Here is a 26,489-nt window from a genome sequence, read left to right as displayed (position 1 = left end):
GCTAGGGTTTGGTAGTTGCCGGTGTTGAAGATAAAGCTACAACAAGGAGGTTGCTGGCTATACTTGAGGGTGGATTTAGTTCCATAAATCTTAGAAATACTGCCATTTAAGAAATAGATTGGTAGAGTTTCGTGCAGTGGTGAACACTTGTTCTAGGAGGCTGACAAGGATCACAGGTTTAAGTCCAGCCTTGCCAATTTAGACCCTATTTCAAAATAAAAATTAAGAGTTGGGCTGGGCATGGTGGTACAGGATTGTAATCCCAGCATCTGGGAGACTGAGACAGGATTGCAGTTCAGGGTCGGCCTCAGCTACTTAGGCCCTTTGCAACTCAGACCCTGTTTCAAAATAAAGAATAAAAAATAGGGTTGAGGGCATAGATTGGAGGTAGAATGCATCTCTGGTACCGCGAAATTAAAAATTGGGGTGATGGCACATTTATGTAATCACAGTACTTTGGAGACTGAGAGGAGGATCCAGGCTCAAGGACAGCCTCATCAAGTATATGACTTATCAACATAGCAAGACCTTTCGAAATAAAAATTTGGGCCTGGTGTGTAGCTTAGAGATAGAATGGTTCTAGGTTCAATCCCCAGTATCAAAGAATAAAAATTGATCCGGGCGAGGTGGCGCATGCTTGTAATCCCAGCATTTGGAAGGCTGAGACCGGAGGATCACGGTTGGAGGACAGCCTCAGCTACTTAGTGAGGCACTCTGTAACTTCATGAGACTTAATGAGACCCTGTTTCAAAAAATAAAGAAAAATAGGACAGGTGCTACGGCTTGGAGGTCAAATGCCCCTGGGTTCCATCCCCAGACCAGCAAAAAAAAAAAAAAAAATCCTCGCGCTTAGGAGGCAGAGACATGGGGATTGCGCAGGTTCGAAGCCAGCCATGCTGGCTTAAGAGACCGTTTCCAAATAAAAAGTATAAAATAAGTCTGGGAGTGTAGCCCGGAGGTAGAAGGGTTTCCAGGAACCGCAGTACCCCCCGCCCCCAAAAAAGGAGCTAGTGTGTAGCTCAAAGGTCGAACATCCCTGGTTCAATCTCCTGTTATACACACACAAAATCAGTGCAAGAAAATGGAAGCAAAAAATGACTTTATACATAATTACAAACCAAATTAATCAGCTTCTTAGCTCAGAAGACTTGAATGCCCTTGCAGGTTATTTTAGTACTGGGGATTGAACCCAGAGGCATTCTACAATCTCTAAGCAGTCACCCTCATTGTGGGTGTGCAGTATTGGGAATGGAACCCAAGGACATTAATCTTGAAACAGGGATTAAAGTTGCTGAGGGCCTCAATAAGTTGCTCACCTGGACTCAAATCTGTAGCCCTGCAGGGCATGGTGGCACACTTGTAGTCCTGAGACAGAAGGAGCGCCAGGCGCCAGGCCAGCCTCAGTCAGCTACTTAGACTGTTTCAAAATAATAAAAAATAGTGCTGGAGGTTTAGCTTGGAGGTAGAATGCCCCTGGATTCCATCCCCAATGCCAAAAACCCTGTCACAGCCTCCCAAGTGCAGATTACAGATTGGCGCCATTACAACTGGCTCAGTTTATTACGTAATTGCGTTTTTATTGTTTGTTTTTGTTTTGCAATATAAGGAATACCCATTAAAACCAGTTCAGGAGCACAACAAACTCCCATACTAGAGTTTTTGTTCGTGAAAGGTGGCAAATAAGCGTGTTGGATGAATAAACAGACGAGAGAAGCCAAAGGACTCATTAAATATCTATACTTGGGAGGCTGAGACCAGATCGCAGGTTTACAGACAACCTCAGCTATTTAGCGATGCCCTCACAATTTTTTTTTTTTTTTTTTTTTGGTACTGGGGGTGGAACCCAGGGGATTCTATCTCTGAGCTAACACCCCAGCCCCATATTGTATTCTATTTTGAAACAGCGTCTGAGTTGCAAGGGCCTTACTAAGTAGCTGAGGCTGTCCGCGAATCGCTAACCTGTCTCAGCCTCCCAAATGCTGGGATTACAAGCGTGAACCACCACGGCGGGCTCCTCATAATAAATGTTAAAAATGGGCGGGTGGTTCGCTATTTTTACATAAAAATGAAACAAGCCCAAAAAATACAGTAGTTTTTCTAGGATCACAAGGTAATCTGTGGCACAGACGAGCTCCTTTTTCTCCTGTTGCTGTTTAGCATGCATGCCAGAACCTGTACTAAGCCATGAGTCCTGCTCAATTTCTTCAGCCTTAGATGGACAATTAATATTGTTTAGACGGACAATTAATATTGTTTTGGTTTTTGGTACTGGGGATTGCATCCAGGGAATTCTATCCCCGAAGTACATCCCCAACCGCTTTTATTTTTTAAATTTTCCTGGGAACGACCTCGAACCCCGATCTTACTGTCTCAGCCTCCCAAATATTGGCATCACCGGCGTGCGCCACCACGCCCGGCCGACGGTGATTCTTGTTTGCACGCCTTCTGACCCCTCCCGGCTTCCTTTCCCGCTTCGAAAAGGATCAATCCCAGCATGCAGTGCAAACAATGAGTTAACCCACGCTTCGGACACGCACGTCCCAGCATGCCGCGCGCCCCGACGCCCCGGAAGTGCGTCTGCGGGGGTGCCGTTGCATTCTGGGAGCTGTAGTCGCCGCGGCTGGCCCCGCCCCGGCCCCGCTCCTGCGGCCGGCGTGTGTGGGGAGCATTCCACGGGGCGGCGCGGCGCGGCCGGAGCCGGGAGAGCGGCGCCGCCCTCTAACCTTCGCCCCGCCGCCGCCGCCGCCGCCGCCGCCGGCCCCGCCTCCCCCCAGGCCTTCCCGGAAGCCAACATGGCGGCCGAGGTGGACTTCGGCGACTTGGAGCTGTTCGAGGCTTTCGATCCCCCGGAGGAGCCGGCCCCGCAGCCCGTCCACACCCGCTTCGCCGACGCCGACGGCGACCCCGAGGGCGAGGGCGGCGCGGAGCTGCGGGAGCGGCTGCGGCGGTGCGAGGCCGCCGTGGAGCGGCTGCGCGCCGAGAATATCCTCGCGGCGCCGGCGTCGGGCGCGGGCCGCCGGCGGGAGCACACCGCGCCCGCGCCCCGAGCCCCGCGCCCGCGCCCGCGGCCCTGCAGCCGAGCTGCTGCGGTGCGCGTGGGGGGCGCCGGCCACTCGGCCGCGTCCTGGGCGATGGCGGGCCCGGGCCGCGGGCGGAGTCGGTGGCGGAGGGAGACGCGGGTCGCTGCGGCGAGCGCCGGGGATGGTCGCGGGCCCCTCCACCGGCGGCTGCGTCGTGTGGCCCGGCTGCCAGGAAAAACGCGCCAAACAAGTGTCCGTTTGACTGGCTGCGCTTACGGGAGGGCGCGCCCTCTGGATCTGTTAGTGTGTTTATTTACATTCTTAGGGTTTTTGAAAACTCCTTCTGCAGCCGGGCGTGGGGCGCCCGCTTGTCATCCCCGCGCCGGGGAGGCGGAGACAGGAGGATCGCGCGGGTTCGCAGCCAGCCTCAGCCGCTTAGTGAGGCTCTCAGCAACTCAGGGAGACCCTGTTTCCAAATAAAATAGAAAATAGGTCTGGGAGTAGAGCCCGGAGGTAGAAAGCCTCGGGGTTCCACCCCCAGTACCACCAAAAACCAACCAACCAACAAACAAAAAACTCCATATGCAGATCATTTGGGTTCAAGTAGTTTTCCGGTTAAAATGTGTAAGGAGCGCCTAATGGGGTAGATGTGTCAACTCTTAAGAGTGTGTGTGTGTGTGTGTGTGTGTGTGTGTGTGTGTGTGTGTGTGTGTGTGGAGCCGGGCGTGGTGGCCCACGCTTGTAATCTCGGCATTTGGGAGGCTGAGATAGCAGGATCGCGGTTTGAGGACAGACTCAGCTACCAAGGGCTGGGGGTGATGCTTGGAGGTAGAATGCCCCTGGGTTCCACCCCCAGTACCGGGCCAAAAAAAAAAAAAAAAAAAAAAGTGTGTTCGTGTGTGTTAAAGGGAATGGAATCCAGGGGCATTCTACCTCCGCGCTGCACCCCCAGCCCTATTTTATTTTCGGTTTGAAATCAGGGTCTCATTAGGTTGATGGAGTGAGTACCACTACTTGCTGAGGCTGTCCTCTAATCAATCCTCCTGTCTCGGCCTCCCAGGTACTGGGATAACAGGCATATGCCACCACACTCAGCTTTCATGGTACTTTGACTTAGAAAAATTTCCTAATTTGCAGTTCAAACCTGTGCAGAAGGCACCGTTATTTGACTAACATATGCTTTAGTCTGGTAGACTTTTGAACTTTAGGATTGTGTCTTAGAGTATACCTTCAAAGGGATGAAAGCTATTTTATTTATTTTTATTCTTATTTATTTAATTAGTTTAGTTTTGCGGTACTGAGGATGGAACCTCGAGGCTTTCTACTTCCAAGCGTCACCCCTAGCCATATTTTTTATTCTTTATTTTGAAACAGGGTTTCACTGAGTTGCAAAGGGCCTCACTAAGTAGCCGAAGCTGTACATGAACCCCAATCCTCCTGTCCCAGCCTCCCAGATGCTGGGGTTATGAGCGTGCGCCACCACACCCGGCTTAAAATAGAACATATGATACCAAAAGTGAAAGTCTGAGGAATTGAATTTTATAGTCTGCATGATTCTGTTTAATGAGTGGTAATATTTCTTAACAAGTAATAACATCAAGAACTTAAAAGAAAATTGAACGTTCTGACTCGACCCAGGTAGGAGATCTGGACATTAATATTTAATGACAATTTCTTTGTATCTAATATTTTTGTATCACTCTCGTTTATTTGGTATACTTGGAGGAAATCAGAGATATCTATGGTCTTTATTCTGAACTCACGGGGTTAAAATCTGAACCGTTCTAAGTAAGTTAAGCATTTAAACTGACTAGGAAGGTGTTTATGAACCACAATCCAGAAAGTTTTGGCCATTTTTTTCTTTTTTGTGCTGAGGAGTGAACTCAGGGGCATACCCCCACCCCCAGCCCTTTTTATTTTCTTGTTTTGAAACAGGGTCTCGCTAGGTTACTGAGGGTCTCTTCCTTGCTAAGGCTGGCCTCAAACTTACACTCCGCCTGTCTTAGCCTCCCGGGTACTGCAATTACAGGTGTGCACCACCATACCTGGGGAAATTTTGACATTTTAGAAGAAAAAGTAGTATTGCCGTTTTCTTTTCCTTTTTTCTTTTTTTTTTGGGGGGTGGGGGGGTTTGGGGATGGAACCCATGGACATTTGACCTCCGAGCTACACCCCATGCCCTATTTTTTATTCTTTATTTTGAAACAGGGTCTCACTGAGTTGCAGAGGGCCTCACTAGGTAGCTGAGGCTGTCCGCGAACCGCGATCCTCCAGTCTCAGCCTCCCAAATGCTGGGATTAAAAGCGTGTGCCACCACGCCTGGCCTTTTCCTTCTTTTTTGATATTGAGGGTTGAATCCAGAAACCCTTTACCACTCAGCTATATCCCCAGCCCTTTTACTTCTAATTTTGAAAGTGTTTTGCTAAATTGTTGAAACTGGCCTTGAACCTGTGACTCTCCTATCTTGGCTTCCCAAATACTGGGATTACAGGCATGGACCATCAAGCCTGGCTTCCGGCCTTTTTTTTTTTTTTTTTTTTGCGGTACTGGAAATTGAACTCAGCATTCTACCTAGAGATATACCCCCAGGCCTATTTTACTCCTAATTTAGAAACAGGGTCTCACTAAATTACGGAGCGCCTCATGAGTTGTTGAGGCTGACTGTGAATCAGTGATTCTCCTGTCTTAGCCTCCCATATACTGGGATTACAAGTGTGTGCCACCACACCTGGCCCTTCATTTTCTTATATTTTTTTTTTCTTTTTCTTCCCTTTTTGAGGTACTAGGGATTGAACTCAGACTATTTACCATTGAATCCCCCCCCAGACTTTTTTTTTTTTTTTTTTTTTTTTTTTTGCAGTACTGGGGATTGAACTCAGAGCTTTCTACCTTTGAACTATACCCCCACCCGGTTTAGTCTTTATTTTGAAACAGGGTCTCACTAAGTTGTGAAGGGCATTACTAAGTAGTTGAGGCTGGCTGTGAACCTGCGATCCTCCTGTCTAGCCTCTCAAGTACTGGGATTATAAGCGTGTGCCATCACGCCTGGATCCTTTTTTTTTTTTATGTGGTATTGGGGATGGAACCAAGGAACGTTTTACTCCCAAGCTACACCCTCAGCCCTATTTTTTATTTTTCCAATACCGGGGATGGAGCCCAGGCATTCTACCTCCAAGCTACATCCCCAGCCCTTTTTAGTTTTTTTATTTTTTGAAACAGGGTCTCACTGAGTTGTGAAGGGCCTCGCTAAATAGGTGAGGCAGTTCGCGAACCACAATCCTCCGGCCTCCACCTCCCAAATGCTGGGATTATAACCATGCACCACCATGCCCGGCCCTATTTCTTATTCTTTATTTTAAAACAGGATTTCTCTCCCAAAGTTGCAGAGGGCCTCACAAAGTAGCTGAGACTGTCCGTGAACCTGTGATCCTTCTGTCTCAGCCTCCTACGTACAGGCAGGCGCCACCACACCCAGCAAAAACAGATTTTTTTGAAGAGCCTGGAGTTCTTTGTGGTTCTTAGTCTTATTTTTGAAGTAGTCTCTGATCATTAGTAATTAAGAATTATAAAACCAATGTTTTTATATGTACATGTGTAAAATTACTATCTTCTAAGAATATAATTTAACTTCTGTTTTAGTGGAATATTGGTGAACAATGCTAAGCTAGACGGACCTTTATTGCAAATTCTGTTTATGAACAATGCTATTTCAAAGTAAGTAATGTCTCTATTTCCGTAAATATAGTGTGTTACTGTTTATGAGATAACATCTTCTATACTTGCTGTTTTCCTTTGTACTTACGTTGTCTTTATTCTTTTACTTAAAATGCTCCTGGAGTTAACGTGTATAAAATGGTGATTAAAAGCAAGAACATGGGGGCCGCAGACCCCTGAATCTGAATCTGTTCTACTGTTTACATCAGTGAGCCCGTGTAGACCTGGGCCCTTTCTGTGTCATGAGCTTCCTCGCTGGAGAGCAGTAAACATTATCCTAAGAGTACCTACCTGCCGGGCAGCTAAAAGAGCATCTGTAGGAGCCAGATAGTTCCTCATAAAAATAGCCTTCCCCATCACCCTAAGAACATTAGCCATTTCTCTCCTGGAATTGGGTTTTGCACATTGGCTCTCGTTGAAGCCTGTCTACATGATCATTTTTCAGTAATAGCCAAAGTAGACGTTTCAGCATCGTTGAGTTTAGGGGACTCTGGGCTCTTTGTGTGTGTGTGTGTGTGTGTGTGTGTGTGTGTCTGTGTGTGTGTTACTGGGGATGGAACCCAGGGGCTTTTCTACCTCTGGGCTATGCTCCCAGACATATTTTATACTTGATTTGGAAACAAGGTCTCACTAAGTTGCTGAGAGCCTCACTAAGTAGCTGAGGCTGGCTTCGAACCTGTGCAATCCTCCTGTCTCAGCCTCCCAAGTGCTGGGATTACAAGCGTGCGCCACCACGCCTGACTGACTCTGGGCTGTTGAACTGCTTGCTAGAATGTTCTGTTGGAGCCGGGCGTGGTGGCGCACGCTTGTAATCCCAGCATTTGGGAGGCTGAGACAGGAGGATCACGGTTTGAGGACAGCCTCAGCTACTTAGTGAGGCCTATAGCAACTCAGACCCTCTTTCAAAATAAAGAATACAAAGTAGGGCTGAGAGTGGAGCTCAGAGGTAGAATGCCCCTGGGTTCCGCCCTCAGTACCACAAAAAGAATGATCTGTTGTTTTGAGGCTATGCCCTGGCCCTTCCTCAGAGCAGGGCTACAGACGTTTCAGCCAGTTGCCTGCCCCTTCTTAACTTGCATAATGCTTGTGGTTCTGTGTGCTGGGCATGGTGACAAAGGAACGAGTGAGTTCCAGGCTCATAGCCTGCCTTCTCGTCAGAAGCGCATCCTGGACCCAGGGCTGGGGAAGCTGGGAGGAGACGTGGCAGAGTTCCTGGCACAGATGACCTTTGGCACTGCTGCCCCCCACATTAACACACACACACTCACAGCATGTGCTGAGGCTCCTGACAGGCTTATGTTTGCCCTGTTCGCTTGTCATTTTGCCTGCAGAAACCTTCATGTGTTAGAGTTAGCAAAGCCCTGCGGGATCCGCAACTCCGTAAGGAGGCAGCTGCGCCTGAGACCGCGTGGCTGCCCGGCCGCAGCCTCTGCCACCTGAACGGGGCACTGCAGTGTTCATGAGCATGGTACTCCACCTGGAGGGCCAGAGAAACTAGACCTTCGTAGATTTCTCTCGCATTGTAGTTTGGTTCAGTTTTTTTCCATTTCTGTTTTTGTTTTTTTACGGGTCTGGGTATGGAGCCCGGGGATTCGACCTCTGAGCCACACACCCCCCACCACCCTATTTTGTATTCTTTATTTTGAAACAGGGTGTCACTAAGTAGCTGAGGCTGGCCATGAACCACTATCCTCCTCCGGTCTCAGCCTCCCAAATGCTGGGATTACAAGTGTGCACCACCACACCTGGCCTATTTTTTGTTCACATGGGTGTTACATTGCCTGTGCATAGAGAATCTGGAAGGAGGATATGGAAAAAGTAAATGTATTCATTATCTTCGTGTTGATGGAAGCAGGTGCCCAGGAGATGGAGTACAAAGGGAGCTTTTCATTAAGCGCCCTTCATGTTTGGGTTGTTAGCCATTTACCAGTGCTGTCTACTCAGAAGTCGGGTGCATAGGATGGATTCTTAAATAAAATCCGTTCCCTGCAGAACTCCTTGGCGACTCCTAGGTTATTAGCCTGGCAACAGTGTATTTTTCTTAGAGTTGCTAAGTGTTACAAAGTAAGGTTCCTACCTGTTACAAAGAAGTGTTACAAAGTAAGGTTCCTACCTGTTACAAAGAATAAGTGTTACAAACTTAAGGTTCCTACAAGTTACAAAGACTAAGTGTTACAAAGTAAGATTCCGACCTGATACAAAGAGTAAGTGTTACAAAGTAAGAATCCGACCTGTGATAAGGAGTAAGTGTTACAAAGTAAGGTTCCTACATGTTACAAAGTCAGTGATTTGACCGAAGTAACAAAGTTGAGAAGTGTCTTCTGCAGGTTCTGACGTTCTGTCCTCTTACACAGGCAGTATCATCAGGAAGTAGAAGAATTTATATCAAACTTAGTGAAACGATTTGAGGAGCAGCAGAAAAATGATGTGGAAAAGACATCTTTTAATCTTTTGCCCCAGGTATTTTAAAATTAAGAGACTTCAAGAGTAGCAGTGTTCTGCTTTTCAGTGCCAGGCATTGGGCCACAGGCTTCTCTTCAAGGCTGCCCTCCTGCACGTCCATCAGCCTCCTCCGAGTCTCACCGAGGCTTGCTTTGGGGGTGGTACACCTAAAACTGAACGTTTGTCGCTCTCTCTCTCTTTTTTTTCTTTTTCCTAACCTTGGATACATGATTTGGGGCAGAAATTCAATCTTAGACCCTCCCCACTAAAAAAAAAAAAAAAGTTATTTCTGAGGTTTATAAAAGACGTTTTTTTTAATTGGGGGGGGTCTGAGGATGGAACCCAGGGGGCATTCAACCTCCGAGCTACACCCCGTCCTGTTTTTTATTCGTTATTTTGAAAGGGTCTCACTGAGCTGCCAAGGGCCTCGCTAAGTAGCTGAGGCTGTCCGCGAACCTGCGATCCTCCAGTTTCAGCCTCCCAAATGCTGGGATGACAAGTGTACACCACCACGCCCGGCTTATTTTTACTTTGAAACAAGGTCTTGCTAGGTTGGTGAGTCCTGCTACTTGCTGAGGCTGTCCTAGAACCTGTCATCCTCCTGCCTCAGCCTCCCAAGGAGTGGGATTGCTGGCATGTTCCACCACACCTGGCTTACAAGCTTAACCTTCTAAACAGCAAGTTAAATTTTTTATGAACCTTGGTGGCACGTAATGGAAAATAAAAGGGGCGTATTCAGATTCCCGAGGTTTGAATTTAAGGCTGTTGGAAATGGGTTATCCTTCATAACCAGTCTTTCTCCTTGTCCTAGCCATCCAGTGTTCTATTAGAGGAGGACCATAAAGCAGATGAGTCTTGCGCCATTAAAACCAGCAAGGAAGCGTTTAGTGTAAGTTTGGATTTTTTCAGTTTTGAATTCTGCAAGTATGTGTTTGCTATGGCATGTCAACTAGGGTTAGTTAAATAAGTTGGTCTAGTCATATATTCAAATAGGCACCACATTCTTTTGTTATAAACAATAGTGTAGACTTTAGCCTCTAAATATTATTGTTTACTTTTAAATAACTATTACATTGTGACCTTGAACAATAGACATACTTTAGAGGGCTCTGATTTTGTCCTAATCAAACTCTTTGTATTTATTTTTAAGAGCTAAGATATAGAAAACATGCTTGTTGAACTCACAGTCAGATGAAACAGATGGGTATTAATGTAACAAATGCAGATTTGAAATTGGAAATGTTCAGACTAAACTGGTGGGCAAAAATAGAAGTTTGGCAGGGAAACCAATATTGAATTCTCTTTTACTACCTGTTCAATATTCAGTGTTCCCAATATAACATGACTGTATGATTTTGCACGTTCCAAATTTTTTTGGTTTTGTTTTGTTTTGGTGGCACAGGGAATGGAACCCAGGGGCTTTCTACCTCCGGGCTATACTCCCAGACCTGTTTTTTATACTTTATTTGGAAACAGAGTCTCACTGAGTTGCTGAGAGCCTCACTCAGTAACTGAGGCTGTCTTTGAATCTGTGCGATCCTCCCGTCTCAGCCTCCCAAGTGCGGGGATTACAAGCGTGCGCCACCACGCCTGGCTGGTTCCAAATATTTTTTAAAGTTAATATATGTGGCACAGGCCTATAATGCCAGTACTTGGGAGACTGAGACAGGACAAGGCTGGGGTGCAATGACAAAATGTTTCAGAATAAAATAGAATTGGACGTGGCGGCACGCACCCGTAATCCTAGAATAAAATAGAATTGGACGTGGTGGAACGCACCTGTAATCCTGGTACTCGGGAGGCTAAGACAGGAGAATCAGAGGCTCAGGACAGCCTCAGCAAGTATTGAGACTCATCAACCTAGGAAAACCTTGTTTCAAAATAAAAGAAATAGGGCTGGGGGTGTGGCTTAGAGGTAGAATGGCCCAGGGTTCAATCCCCAGTACCAAAACAACAGAAAAACAAGCAGGCGATGCCACCCACATCTGAAGTGTGGGGGTTTAGTGCCTAGGGTAGAATTGGGATCCGTGATTTAGTATTAGAAGATAGAAGAGCCAGTTCATCTCAGTTTGGGGAAGCTGTGACAGGGTGTGGCACCTCGGTAGAATGCTTGGCTGACATGCAAAGACCCTGGGTTTGATCCTTCAGCAACACACACAAAAAACAACAGTAATAATAATAAGTGAATTATGTTACTGGCGTTGCGTAAAGAGTGTAATGCTACTAGAAAACCCTAAAGAAAAACTTTTGAGTTGAGCTAGGTTACTTCTCATTCCTTCCAACTTTAGGTTCTGGGAGTGCAAGCTTACACCCGTAGTGAAGCCATACATCAATTAGTGAGACCTTGTTTCCAAATAAAGACTAAGAGAAAATAGGGCTAGGGATATGTCTGAGAGGTAAAATGCCCTTGAGTTTCATCCCCAGTACAAAAGTAGGTAGGTGGATGGAAGTGACACCTGCCTGGGAATTGGAGACTTTGTGTATTAATTTAATCCATTAAACTGTGTGTGGTGGTGCACGCCCTGTAGTCCCAGTACCTAGGAGGCTGAAACAGGAGGGTCTCGATTTCGAGGACAGCCTCAGCCAGTAGTGAGATTCTCATCAACCTAGTGAGTCCCTGTTTCCAAATAGGGCTGGGGTATAACTCAGAGGTGGACTGCCCCTGGGATCAATCCCCAGGACCACAAAAAATAAGTAAGTGAATCGTATCGTACCCTGGCTGTGCCTGCGTCACCTGGGGGTGGGGATGGAGGAGCCTGCTCAGGCCTGCGCCCTGTGGCTCTCCAGGATGCAGAGGACGAGCGCTGAGAGGGAGCGAGCGGGCAGGACGGAGCCTGGTCAGCAAGGCTGGGAGAGAAGCGAGACAGCAGCTGCTGTGGAGCAGGAAGGGCGCCTGTGTGGACCGCAGCTGCTGCCTGCAGCCGCGTGCTGGCAGCGGGGGTGCAGGTCGCACGGAGTCCCTGCAGGCTCCTTTGTCAGCAGCTTAGTGCAGTGACTGGGGCGGCCGAGGCAGCGGCGGTGGCCTTAGACGTGGGGCGTGAGAGCCGGCCGTGCTACCACAGGCCTGCAGTCCCAGGACTTGGGAGGGACGGGAGGACTGCAGGATCGAGGCCAACCTCAGCTACTCAGTGAGACCCTGTTTCAAAATAAATAATAAATAAGGCTGGGGGTGTGGCGAGGTAAAGCCAGTCCCACACACACAAAGGGGGGAAATGTTCTAGATGAAAAAAACAAGATACAACATGTAGCCAGGCGTGGTGGCACACACATGTAATCCCACTTGGGAAGCTTAGACAAAAAGATAAAACCATCTTTTTTCTTCTTTCTTTCATTTCTCTTTTTTTTTTTTTTTTTTTTTTTTTTGTGGTACTGGGGATGGAACCCAGGGGCATTCTACCTCCGAGCTACACCTCCAGCCCTATTTTTTAAATCTTTCTCTCTTTCTTTCTCTTTCTTTCTTTCTTCCTTCCTTCCTTTCTTTCTTCCTTCCTTCCTTCCTTCCTTTCTTTCTTTCTTTCTTTCTTTCTTTCTTTCTTTCTTTCTTTCTTTCCTTCTTTCCCGGTACTGGGGATGGAATCCAGGAGGCTTCTACCTCTGAGTGATACCCCTAGCCCTAATTTTTATTATTTATTTATTTATTTGTGTGTGTTGCTAAGGACTGAACCCAGGGGCATTCTACCTCCAAGCTAATCCCCCCGCCCTATTTTTTATCCCTTTTTTTTTTTTTTTTTGAAACAGGGTCTCACTGAGTTGCAGAGGGCCTCAAAGGGCCTCGCTAAGCAGCTGAGGCTGTCTATGAACTCCAAGCCTCCTATCTCAGCCTCCCAAATGCTGGAATTACAAGTGTGCGCCACCACACCCGACAAGATAAAACATCTTAATGCAACCTGTGAGCCTTAATCAGATATTGGCTTGGGAGAAAAAAAAGGCCACTTTCAGAAAGCAATTAAGTATTAGATATAAACAATAGCAGGAGTTAGGTATGCCAATAATATTAGGCTCTGTAGGGAAACGTTCTTACTCTTCGAAGGCTCGTACTGTGAGCCTTCTCACACTCCAAGGCGCTGGGGCACTTGGGAGGCCGAGACAGGAGCATCCCAGCTTCCAGGCCAGCACACAGTAACCTAGCAACCCCCTTTCAAGATAAATAAGGCTAGGAGTGTAGCTCAGAGGTAAAACAGTGTACAGCTGACTCTCAAAGGGCTATATAAAAAGTGTCGGTGTGAAGAGAGACACACACAGAAGCATCAAACTCTTAATGGGTGCTGTGTCTAGGTGATGAGTACATGAGTATTGGTGGTACTGTTCTTTTCTACTTTTCTGAAATTCCATCAAAAAACCTGAAGGGAAAAGGGTAAATGGAAACAGAAGTAAGTGGAAATAGCAAATACACAGCCCGAGGATCTTGCTGCAAAGAAATATTAGGGGACTGGAGAAGAGTAAGGTTTTATTTTTTGCTTGAGGAAATGCCACTGATAGCAGCGATCCAGTGCAGAGGGAGAACGCAGGGGCAGTGTCGACTTGCAACTCAGATCTGGCTTCCTTAACAAGGGAGTCATTTTTAATAACCCTCCAAAAATAAGTTGTGAAAACAGGTAATCATAGTCATACGATATCTAATGTATCTTTTTTTCCCTGCTTAAATAGCAATATGTTTTGACTTGTTTTCTGCAGGTTGTAGGAAGTGTCCTGTATTTTACTAATTTTTGCCTTGATAAATTGGGGCAGCCGCTTCTAAATGAAAACCCTCAGCTTACGGAAGGATGGGAAATACCCAAGTATCCTACATAGTGAATGAAGATCTCTTACGCAACTTGCCAATAAGTTCACCTTTAACAAACAAAAAAAGCTTACCAGATTTTGCAGACTATGATAACCGTTCCTTAATACAATTTACTAAAGGTACCAGCAAGTCTTCAGCCACATTCTTTCTCTAGAAGGGCAAGAAATACAAGTAAAGGCAAAAAGGTTTGTGTGGGGAGTTGTTCTGTTTTCTTCTTTTTGTTGCTAATACCAAAACCAGAAACTTTTAGCTTGAAATGTTAGTATTTTTTTAATGCTGGCCACTTTAAAGAAAATGGCAGCTTGAGCTCGAGTCCACTAGCTGGACGCGCACTCGGCGTTGAAGTTGATCCTCTGTTGCTTGGAATTCATTGGTTCCCACGGGATGTCCTGGGGGGGAGGAGCCGTTGCTGCTGGTGTGCGCTCAGTCCTGTAACCTGACAACTGAGAAAACTCAAAGGAGGCCACGGAACTGTCATGGGTTAAAAGATCACACGAGGGCCGGGCGTGGTGGCGCACGCTTGTCATCCCAGTCCTTGGGAGGCTGAGACAGGATCACGGGTTCGAGGCCAGCCTCAGCTACTTAGTGAGGCCTTCCACAACCTAGTGAGACCCTGTTTCCAAACAAAACTCTAAAATAGGGCTGGGGGAGTAGCTCAGAGGCAGCACACCCCTGGGCTCCATCCCCAGCACCGCGGTACACACACGCACATGCACACACACGCGCACGCACGCGCACACGCACACACGCACGCACACACACACGCGCGCGCGCACACACACACGCACACACACACACACTTTGTGGACTCGCTCTGTCCAGTGGGTTCCCATTGCAGAAACGGTGAGCTGTGGTCCTGATCTTTGGTCTGGTAACATTTTGCTATCTTTCGGGTGTTGTGCTGCTTTCCATTTACACTGTGAAATGCTTTCTTCTTTCTTGACTCTATAGGCCCAGGCCTCACTGTTTTAACTGCGGTTCTGAAGAGCATCAAATGAAAGATTGTCCGATGGTAAATGTCTCTCTTAGAGGAAATACCTTTTTTTTTTTTTTTTCAGTGCTGGGGATTGAATTCAGGAGCATTCTACCTCTGAGCTCTACTCCCAGCCCTATTTTTTATTTTTTGTTTTGAAACAGGGTTTTAGTAAGTTTTGGAGGGCCTCACTAAGTAGCTGAGCTGAGGCTGGCCGAGAACCTGCAGTCCTTCTGCCCCAGCCTCCCAAGTACTGGGATCACAAGTGCGTGCCGCCATGCCTGGCTGAGCAGTGTCTGAACCAGAGCTTGCTGACTGTGACATTTGTCACATTGTATGATACAAAGGAACAGCCTCTCTTTTCTGATGTCCTAAAACTTTATTATTTTTTATTTTTTATTTTTTTGGTGGTACTGGAGCTCCTAGAAGCCCTTCTACCTTCGGGCTACACTCCCAGACCTATTTTTACCTTTTTTTTATTTGGAAACAGGGTCTCCTAAGCCAGCGCGTGCGGCTCGCTTCAAACCTGCGCGATCCTCCTGTCTCCGCCTCCCAAGCGCGGGGATGACAAGCGTGCCCACCACGCCAAGCATCCTAAAACTTTAAATCTTTTCAAATCGATATATATATATTTGTGTGTGTGTTACTGGGAGTTGAACCCAGAGGCTTTCTACCTCTGGGCTATACTTCCAGACCCATTTTATATTTTATTTGGAAACAGGGTCTCACTAAGTTGCTGAGAGCTTCACTCAGTAGCTGAGGCTGGCTTTGAACCTGTGTGATCCTCCTGTCTCAGCCTCCCAAGCGCGGGGATTATAAGCGTGTGCCACCACACGCAGCTCATATTTATATTTTAGGACACATTTTTAGCCAGGTGCATTAGCGCATACTCAATCCCAGTACGCGAGAAGCTGAGACAGGAGGATCCTAAATTGGAGGCCAGCCTCAGCAATTAAGTGAGGCCGTTCACAACTTAGTGAGACACTGTTTCAAAATAAAGAATAAAATAGGGCTGGGTGTAGCTCAAAGGTAAAATGCCCTTAGGTTCAATCCCTAGTACCATTTAAAAGAAAAATATTTGTAATTATTTATTACAGTGCTTTCTGTTTAAAATGAATGAAACTTAATGAGAGTTCATTTTTAGTTTATTCTGAAATTTTGATTTTATGTTATGATAATAGTGAAATAAAGAGTCTTTTTAAAGACTCTCCAAAAAATTTCCCTTCTTTTGTGCTTTTTGTATACATTAAAACCAAAACATTTTGGTTATCTTGCCTTAAAAAAGTGGTTATTAATCAGGCACGGTGGCACATGCCAGTCCTGGGGATGCTGAGACAGGATCGCAGGTTCGGGGCCAGCTTAGAGTTAGAATATCCCGCCAGGCGTGGTGGCGCACGCTTGTAGTCCCCGTGCTTGGGAGGTGGAGACAGGAGGATCGTGCAGGTTCGAAGCCAGCCTCTCTGGCTTAAGAGACCCTGTTTGCAAATAAAAAATATATAAATTAGGTCTGGGAGTGTAGCCCGGAGGTAGAAGGGTTTCCAGGAACCCCAGTACCACCAAAAAAAAATAAGAAAGGGGGGGGCATCCCTGGGTTTTATCCCTAGCGCCAAAAAATAAAAATGATTATTTTTACTTAGTTTGTGAAATATTTCTCAGTTACTTAATACCACCCCTTTCCCACATGTGGTTTAGCCTCGGAATGCTGCTCGCATAAGCGAAAAGAGAAAAGAGTACATGGATGCCTGTGGCGAGGCGAGCGCCCAGAGCTTCCAGCAGCGATACCATGCCGAGGAAGTGGAAGAGAGGTTCGGCAGGTTCAAGCCCGGAGTCATTAGGTACCGTGTCTTCTGACCACAAGGGTCGCTTTGCTTCCCTGGGATCTGGCGCATCCCTTGCTTTGCAGGGGAATTGCCAGAAAATAAGCGCCCCAGTCAGGTCGACGGAACAGTCTGTCCGCTCAGAACAGCTCCTGAGCGCGCTCGTGTGTGTCAGGCACCTGCTGTGTAGCTGAGACAGGCGCTGAGATACCCGAGTGGGGTGCTTTCGTGCGAACACGAATTGAGCATCGTTTTCTTGCATTTCACTTAGTGAGGAACTTCAGGATGCGCTGGGGGTGACAGACAAGAGTCTTCCCCCTTTCATCTATCGGATGCGCCAGCTAGGATACCCACCAGGGTGGCTCAAGGAGGCGGAGTTGGAGAATTCAGGGCTCGCACTGTACGACGGCAAAGGTACGCTGCATTAGGCCGGATGGCTCGGCTCTTACTGCATCTCATCTGCTCGTGATCCCTCCCCTTTCTGGTTTTGGTTGTTTGTTTTGTTTTTTTGGAACCCAAGGATATTCTGTCTCAGCACTATACCCCCAGCCCGATTTTATTTTTAAATTTGTAAAGGGTCTCGCTGAGCTGGAGAGGGTGTTGATACGTTGCTGAGGCTGGCTTGTGAACCAGTGGTCCTCCTGTCTCAGCCTCCGCTATTCTGGGATTACAAGTATGTGCCGTGCATAGTTTGTTTTATTTTTCCTCTCTCCCTCTTTTGATACCGAGTATTTGAACCCAAGGGCATTCCACTTCTGAGACACACCCCCAGCTCTTTTCACTTCTTTTTCTTTCTTTCTTCTTATGGTACTGGAGATTGAACCCAGGGGCATTCTACCTTCTAGTTATATTCCCAGCCCTTTTTTATTTGTATTTTGAAACGAGTCTCACTAGGTTAATGAGAGTGTGACTACTTGCTGAGGCTGTCCTTGAACCTGTGATCTTCCTACTTCAGCCTCCCAGGTACTGGGATTACAAGCATGTACCACCATGCCCAGTTGTAAGACCCTTTTTCAAAATTTCGAAAAATAGTATGTACCTCTTAGGATTGGTAGGAAAATTAACTGAATTAATCTTTGAAAAACACTATCTGAAAAGAAAATACTGTCTGGCAGGTAGTAAGCAATATTTATCTATTTTTCTGTGAAATTGAAACTCAAGAATGAACCCAAGAACCCTCTACCACTGAGCTACATCCCCAGCCTTTTGAATTTTTCCTTTTAGACAGGGTCTTACTAAGTTACCAAAATTGGCCTCAAACTTTACAATCTTTCTGCCTAAGCCTCCCAAGTCACTGGGACTAAAAGTGTGTACTATTGCAGCTGGCATAAATGTTTATTAAATGAAGACATTGTAATAGAGAATTAGGCAAATCATAAAATTAATACAAGCTGGGCATGGTCATGCACTTTTGTAATCCCAGCATTTGGGAGGCTGAGACAGGAGGATCATGGTTCGCAGTCAACCTCAGCTATTTTGTGAGGCCCTTTGCAACTCAGTGAGACCTTGTTTCAAAATAAAGAATAAAATATAGGGCAGGAGGTGTAGCTCAAAGGTCGAATTCCCCTGGGTGTCATTCCCAGTACTGCATAAATAAATAAATAAATAAATAAATAAATAAATTAGTACATAAAAGTTTTTAAGCAACCCATAGAAAATCCAGTTACTAATGTATATTTATTAATTTTGGTACTGGAGGTTAAACCACAGGGGCATTCATTCTAACTCTGAGCTACACCCCCAGCCATTTTTTTTTTTTATTGTTTTATTTTGGAGTAGAATCTAAGTTGCTGAGGCTGTGTTCAAACCTACAATCTTCTGTCTCAGCCTCTCAAGTACTGGGATTATAGGCATGTACCACCATGCCTGGCTAGCTCTAGTATTTTATTTTTTATAGTACCTAGGGTATAACCCAGGGGCCTTTCTACCTCCGGGCTATGCTCCCAGACCTATCTTATACTTTATTTGGGAACAGTGTCTTACTAAGTTGCTGAGAGCCTCACTCAGTAGCTGAGTCTGGCTTTGAACCTGTGCGATCCTCCTGTCTCAGCCTCCCAAGCCCTGGGATTACAAGTGTGCACCACCACACCCGGATAGCTCTGATATTTATTTATTTATTATTTATGTATTTATTTAGTCTGGGGATGGAACCCAGGGGCATTTGAACTCCAGGCTACACCCCCTGCCCAATTTTTTAATTCTTTATTTTGAAACAGGGTCTCACTAAGTTGCGGAGGGCCTCACTGACTAGCTGAGGCTGTCCTGGAACCATGATCCTCCAGTTTCAGCTTCCAGAATGCTGGGATTACAAGCATGTGTCACCAGACTTGGTTCTAATATTTTAAATATTATTTGTTTTTATCAAAATAATAGGTCCGGAGCTGGGCGTGTTGGTGGACTCTTGTAATCCCAGTACTTGAAAGGCGGAGACGAGAGGATTGCGCAGGTTCAAAGCCAGCCTCAGCTACTTAGGCTCTCATTAACCTAGTGAGACCCTGTTTCAAAATAAAACCAGGCTGGGGATGTAGCTCAATGTGGAATGGCCCTGCGTTCAATACCCCATACAAGCAAAAAAAAAAAAAGAGATTTTTTTTTTTTTTTTTTTTTTGGTGGTACTGAGGATGGAACCCCGGCTTAAAAAAAGCTCTTTTAATGGTGCAGAAAAATTAGTCATTTCCAGAGTAATTGTGTTGCCATGGATTAGCATTTTTCAGCTCTACTTTTTGCGTGGGGAGGGCACTGTTTTAGTACGTAGTAACACTGACATTTTTGATGGTCTATATTAGATGATGCTGATGGAGAAACAGAAGCTGGAGAGATACAGAATAAAACCGTCACTTATGACCTCTCAAAGTTGGTAAACTACCCCGGTTTTAATATATCTACTCCCAGAGGGATTCCAGATGTAAGTATTTTTGTTTTAATTCTTCTGGAACGTGACATTGTTATGTTAAAGACTGTTTCGTGCCAGGCATGGTGGCACACACCTGGGATCCCAGGCCTCGGGAGGCTGACACAGGACGAGTGCAGGTTCGAAGCCAGCCCTAGCACTTTACTTAGCGAGACCCTGTTTCCAAATTCAGAAACCAAAGAAAAAAAAAGGGCGAGAGGTGGAGCTTGGATGCAGAATACCCCTGGGCTTAATCCCTAGCACCACAAAAAAAGACCAAAAGATTGCTTAAAATATTAGCAGGAAAGCCGGGCGTGGTGGCGCACGCTTGTCATCCCAGCATTCGGGAGGCTGAGACAGGAGGATCGCGGTTCGCGGACAGCCTCAGCTACTTAGGCCCTCTGCTACTCAGTGAGACCTTGTTTCAAAGTAAAGAATAAAAATGAGGGCTGGGGGTGCAGTTCGGAGGTCGAATGCCCCTGGGTTCCATCCCCAGACCCGCAAAACAAAAACAAAAATATTAGGCAGGTGTGGCGGTGCACGCCCATAATCCCAGCTGATGGGGAGTTTGAGCCCAGCAGGGGCAACATAGATAGGCCCCTAACCCTAAAAAGATAAAGGAGGGAACTTGCTCAGAATGTGATTGCTACAGCTGTGGATTCCTTGCTTACGTATTGCTGAGGCCGTGTGTGCTTTGGGAGGCCTCCAGCCTGCGACGCTCCTGCCTCCGCCTCCCTGCGTGCCGGTGTGGCACATGGACGCCACTGTGCCGAGCAGCTCTTTTGCCTGTTTTTCTTGTCTTTTTTCTCCCCTCATGATAAAATTTCTCATTCTATGAATCTTTTTTTCACACTTACTCTTGTCTAATTTTTATGTTTCAAGATTTAACAGTTAAGTATTGTTCCACTGTTCTTGTTTTAGTTTTTAAAAACCTCACATTCCTAGTGTCCTTATGAACTGAGCAGTAGGACTGGGCGTGGTGGTGCTTGCCTGTAATCCTAATGCTTGGAAGGCTGAGACAGTAGGATCACAGGTTCAAGGACAGCCTCGAGACTAGTGAGGCTGCTCAATCTAGGAGACCCTGTTTCAAAATAAAATAGAACTGTAGGTGTGGCTCAGAGGTAGAGCACTCCTGAGTTCATTCCTCAGTGCCATAAAAATTAAAAATACAGCTCAGTGCAAAAAGCAGTGGATTCATGCACGATCGTGTGCAACTCACGAGTATGAAATCGCATGATGAAAACCGTCAGTGCTTCTGGAAAGGGATCCAAGTACCAGTCCAGGTCAGAGTGCCCTGGTGGTACAGGGTAGAAATGCACAGCCTGGAGGCGGGCTGGGGGTGGAGCTCAGAGGTCAAAAGCCTCTGGGTTCCATCCCAGACCCGCAAAAAAAAAAGAAAAAAAGAAAAAAGAAAACTTAGGTTCTCAGCAATCTAGTGAGACCATTTCCAAATAAGAAATAAAATCAACTGGAGGATCGAGGTTCGCGGACAGCCTCAGCTATTTAGTGAGGCCCTCTGCAACTTAATGAGACCTTGTTTCAAAATAAAGAATAAAAATTAGGGCAGGGGGTGTAGCTCGGAGGTCAAATGCCCCTGGGTTCCATCCCCAAACCCGCAAAAAAAAAAAAAAGAAAGAAAGAAAGAAAGAAAATCAGTCTGGGAGTATAACTCGGAGGTAGAATGCCTCTGGATTCAATTCCCAGTATGACACCAAAAAAAAAAAAAAAAAATATATATATATATATATATATATATATATATATATGATTAGGGAGTCTATCCCAGAGGTAGAGCAGCCCTAGGTTCAATCCCCAATAACACCCCCCTACACACACACACACACACACACACACACACACACACACACAGATGGTGTTATTCCAAATACATACTTTCCCCTTCTCTTTTCCTCTGTAGGAATGGAGGATGTTTGGTTCTATACCAATGCAAGCATGTCAGCAGAAGGACGTGTTTGCCAGTTACCTGACTTCTAACTTCCAAGCGGTAAGTAGCTTTTGAGGGCGTGGTTGGTAGATAGTTGTGGCATCCAGCCTGGAGGTATGGCGTCTTACTGCGTCTCCGTGGCCTCTTACTGCCTTCCCTTGCTCTGTAACTAAAACCCTGGCATCTGATGGCTCAGAAGGGAAGCAGGAAGCTGGGCACGGTGGCACATGCCAGTAATCTCAGTAGCTGGGAGGCCGAGACAGGAGGATGACAGGTTCGAGGTCAGTCTCAGCAGAGTAGGGAGACCCTGCCCTGTTACGAAATAAAAAAGAATGAGGTCGGGCTGGGGGTGTCGCCGGGAGGTAGAATGCCCTGGGGGGCAGGAGCTGGGCTGGGAGGGCCCGAGGCCTGGTTTTGTGTGTCGTATTTTGGTGTGGTTGGTATCAGTGCTCCATCTACCCATCTGACTGGCTTTGGTTTGATGACTCCTAGCCAAGCGCGCGGTCTGGCAGCAAGAGGTCTTCGGGTCAGTCCAGCCCTGGCAGCCCGAAGAAGCAGAGGAAGGAAGGCAGCCCTGCAGCCTCGCCCGCCGCCATGGAGCTGGACTCCGGTAGGTCGCCCGCAGGCTGGGCGCGCTCGATCTTTGCGTGGTACCAGGGATTGAATCCAGGGTGTTCCACGTCTGAGCTGCTCCCCCAGCCTGATGTTCTCTTTTTCATTTTGAAGCACGGTCTTATTAAGTAGCTGAGGCTGTCCTCAAATCTGGGATTACGAGCATGCGCCTCCATGCCTGCACCATCTGTGCTTTGATATCATTGAGAAGGCAGGATGAGTCCATATACTCTGAGCTCATGAGATGGGTGAAGCCCCCTCCCTTTCTTGCTGGCACTAGATGTTGAACCCAGAGGCATTCTACCTCTGAGCTACACCCCCAACCCTTTTTTCTGATTTGTTTATTGGAACGGGGTCTCGCTATATTGCTGAGGCTGGTCTTGAACCCATATCGTCCTGTCTCTGCCTCCCAAATACTGAGATTACAAGTGTGTGCCACTATGCCCAGCTTACTTTTTTTGTGTGTGTGGATCTGGGGATGGAACCCAGGGACATTCTACCTCTGAGCTACACCCCCAGCCCTATTTTGTATTCTTTATTTTGAAACAGGGTCTCACTGGGTTGCAAAGGACCTCACTAAGTAGTTGAGGCTGTTCGTGAACCTCGATCCTCTGGTCTCAGCCTCCCAAATACTGGGATTACAAATGAGGGCCACCACCCTGGCTTACTTTTTATTTTGAAACAGCGTTTTACTAAGTTGCTACAGGTCTGCCTAAATTGTTGAGGCTGGCCTCGAACCTATGGACCTCCTGTCTCGGCCTTCCAAATACCTGGTACTACAGGTGTGTACTAACACAGCTGGCTAAAGCACCTTTATTCTTTATGTTTTGTTTTGTTTTGGGTACTAGAGCTTGAACCCAGGGACATTCTACCTCTGAGCTGCACTACAAGTTCTATTTAAATTTTATTTTGAAAAAGAGTCTCACTAGTTTACTGAGCGTCTCACTACTTGCTGGGCCGTTCTCGAACCTGCGATCTTCCTGTCTCAGCCTCCCAAGTACTGAGTGACAGGCATGCGCCCCATGCCCAGCTGAAGCCCCTTTAGGATCTCTGTTCCTAGAGATCAGTGCCTTGCCACAATCACTGAAGCAGAATTGGAAGCCACACTTGGTGTGAGAACAGGCTGGGCCAAGGAACCGAATCCATGCACTCCGCAGACCACTCCGCTGGGCTCCCAGCACGCGTCATGGGGACCAGCCCCTCCAGCCCCAAGAAGGAGAGGGTGGAGTCGAGCTGGCCCCGGTGCCTTCCTCTTGGGTGATCCTGTCCTGGAAACCCAGGACTTCCTCTCATGCCTAGTCTCCAGCGCGCCTTCCGAGGCCTGGCGCACAGCATGCAGTGGCCTGTGAAGCCCATCAGCGGGGGCAGGACGGGCTCCTCCCAGACCAGCCGATGTGCCTAGGGCTCCCCAGGACGTGGGATGAGCAGGTTTGCCTCTAGGAGCTCTGACATGGGTCCCGTCTCTGGGTGAAGGATGAACTCCCCGGCCATCCAGAAGCCAGGGCTGGGCGCCCACTCCTCCCGTTCCCCCATGTTGCACCTCGCTGCTTGTGTCTAGTGCAGCCTGTCAGATGTCCCGAGGTGAGCTCTAACATGTTTACAGAGGCTTCAGGATTCATTTGAAGCTAGCATGGTTGTGCATGCCTGTGATCCTCGGACATGGGAGGCCGAGACAGGAGGATTGCAGATTCGTGGCCAGCCTCAGCATTGAGGCCCTCTGGGACTTAGTAAGGCACTGTTTCAAAATAAAGAATGGAGCCAGGCGTGGTGGCGCACGCTTGTAATCCCCGCGCTTGGGAGGCTGAGACAGGAGGATCGCACGGGTTCGAAGCCAGCCTCAGCTACTTAGTGAGGCTCTCAGCAACTTAGTGAGACCCTGTTTCCAAATAAAAATATAAAATGGGTCTGGGAGTATAGCCGGGAGGTAGAAAGCCTCTGGGTTCCTCCCCAGTACCACAAAAATAAATAAATAAATAAATAAGTAAATAAATAAATAAATAAATAAGAGCCGGGGCGTGGTGGTGCACGCTTGTAATCCCAGCATTCAGGAGGTTGAGACTGGAGGATCACAGTTTGCAGACAGCCTCAGCTACTACTTAGTGAGGCCCTTTGCAACTTAGTGAGACCCTTTGCAACTTAGTGAGACCCTGTTTCAAAATGAAAAATAAAAAATAGGGCAGGGGGTGTAGCTCAAAGGTAGAATGCCTCTGGGTTCCATCCCCAGACCTAAAAAAAAAAAAAAGAATGGAAACCAGGCATGGTGGCGCACGCTTGTATCCCAGTACTTGGGAGGCTGAGACAGGAAGATTGTGTAGGTTCGAAGCCAGCCTCAGCAGTTTAGTGAGACCCTGTTTCCACATAAAATAGGAAGTAGGTCTGGGAGTGTGGCCCAGAGGTAGAAAGCCCCTGGATTCCATCCCCAGCACCACAAAAAAAAAAAAGAAAGAAAGAAAAAAAGAAAGAAAGAAGGAAGGAAGGAAAGAAGAATGGAAACTAGGGCTAGTTGTAGGTTGGAGGTAGAATGCACCGGGTTCAATTCCAAGTACCGCAAAGAAGTAATAATAATAAATAAACAATAAAATAGGACTGGGGGATGTAGCTCAGAGATAGAATGCCCTTGGGTTCACTCCACAGTACCACACACACAAAAAAAGACTCAGTTGAAGCCAGTGTGGGGGCGCACGCCTGCAATCCCACGAAATGGGAGGCTGAGATAGGAGGATTGCAGGTTCACGGCCAGCCTTAACAACGTAGCCAGATGCTGAGCCACCTAGTGAGACCATGCATCAAAAACACACATAGCCAGGCGCCATGGTGCATGCCTGTAATTTCAGTACTTGGGAGGCAAAGACAGGAGGAGGCTTGCAGGTTGGAGGACAGCCTCAGCAAATAGTGAGACCTTGTTTCAAAATAGAAATAAAATAGGGCTGGGGGGTGTAGCTCCAGGGATTGAATGCTTCAAGGTTCCATCCCTACAACCACCAAAAAATAAAAAAATAAAAGATCACAAAACAAGGCTGAGCATGGTAGCACGCTTCTAATCCCCGGGAGGCTGAGACAGGTTCAGTCAGCTTCGGCTTCTTATTGAGGCCCTCCACAACTTAGACCCTGTTTCAAAATAAAAATAAAAAATAGGGCTACAGGTGTAATTCAGAGGCATTCTGCCTCTGAGTTCAATGCCTAGGAACACACACACTGCTGTGGCGCCTACTAAGGCAAGGCAGGCGCGCTCTGTGCCCGTCTCTTTCTCCTCTTTCCTCTCTGCTGTGGCACCTTCTAAGGCCTCTCCTGTCTTGTTCCAGATCCGGAGCTGCAGCTCACTTCCCAGGGCAGCGACGCTTTCCAGTTTCAGCCGCCCTTGCCCCCCGGCACGCCCCCTCCGCTGCCGCGGGGCACGCCCCCCCACCTCTTCGCCCCTCCGCTGCCCAAGGGCACGCCGCCGCTGACCCCCAGCGACTCGCCGCAGCCCCGAGGGGCGGTGGACGAGGACGCGCTGACGCTGGAGGAGCTGGAGGAGCAGCAGAGGCGGATTTGGGCGGCCCTGGAGCAGGCCGAGGGCGCCGGCAGCGACCCTGACGTCCCGGTGGACACGCCGGTCACCGGCAGCTCTGTGGCCTCCTCGCCCGCGCCCACCGAGCTCGAGCTCCCGCTCCCCGAGGGCCAGACGCCCGCAAGGCCAGCGCCCGGGGAGGCCGGGGCGCCCGAGCCCTGTGCGCGGCGGGCGGAGGCCGAGTCCCCCTGCAGCCCCGAGGCCGCAGCGCTGGACCCCAGGGCCGCCCTGGGGAATGGCCACGGCGTGGCCGCGCCCTGCGCCCTGAGCAACGGGGCCGGCCAGCAGTCCCCCGCCGCGCCGGCGCACAGCCCCGTCCCCGACATGAGCAAGTTCGCGGCCGGCATCATGCCCTTCGAATTCGAGAACATGGCGGAATCCACCGGCATGTACCTGAGGATACGGAACTTGCTGAAGAACTCGCCGCGGAACCAGCAGAAACTCAAGAAGGCATCCGAGTGACCGCGGCGCCCTGTGGGCGAGGTGCCCCGCCGCCTGTTGGCCAGTCCGCCCCAGGTTTGACTGCGCTCGAGTGGAGCCTTTTTAACGAATGGCCGGGCCGTCCCGCGGTTTCACCCGCGCCGGCCGGACCCCGCCAGCTGGCTACAGCGTGCAAGGTGCACAGAACTGCACGTGAGCGGCTGTCAAGGGTGATGTTTTTATGTCTTTTGTACGTTGGTTTCCCTTTCTACATTTTTGCTAATTATCCTGTATATAAGTTTAATATATCACTTTTTAAAAGA

At 47.8% G+C, this 26,489-nt stretch overlaps 1 protein-coding gene across 1 annotated transcript; it reads left to right on the top strand.

Annotated features, from left to right (window-relative positions):
* Positions 1-2,792: 2,792 nt before the first annotated feature.
* ZCCHC8 (zinc finger CCHC-type containing 8) lies at positions 2,793-26,208 on the top strand (the record flags this gene model as incomplete). The annotated part of the gene is made up of 13 exons (XM_080717591.1): positions 2,793-3,001; positions 6,660-6,734; positions 9,089-9,194; positions 9,988-10,065; positions 13,851-13,954; positions 14,079-14,144; positions 14,911-14,971; positions 16,625-16,767; positions 17,021-17,163; positions 19,536-19,654; positions 21,558-21,644; positions 22,077-22,194; positions 25,499-26,208. 13 exons carry the CDS (start codon positions 2,793-2,795, stop codon positions 26,206-26,208), a joined length of 2,019 nt encoding a protein of 672 aa, XP_080573717.1.
* Between the last annotated feature and the right edge of the window lie 281 nt (positions 26,209-26,489).

This window comes from Muscardinus avellanarius (genome assembly GCF_963383645.1).
Source record: "Muscardinus avellanarius genome assembly, chromosome: 21".
Taxonomy (NCBI): domain Eukaryota; kingdom Metazoa; phylum Chordata; class Mammalia; order Rodentia; family Gliridae; genus Muscardinus; species Muscardinus avellanarius.
The sequence above is the reverse complement of the archived record's forward strand: the minus strand, read 5'-3'. Positions and strand labels throughout refer to the sequence as shown.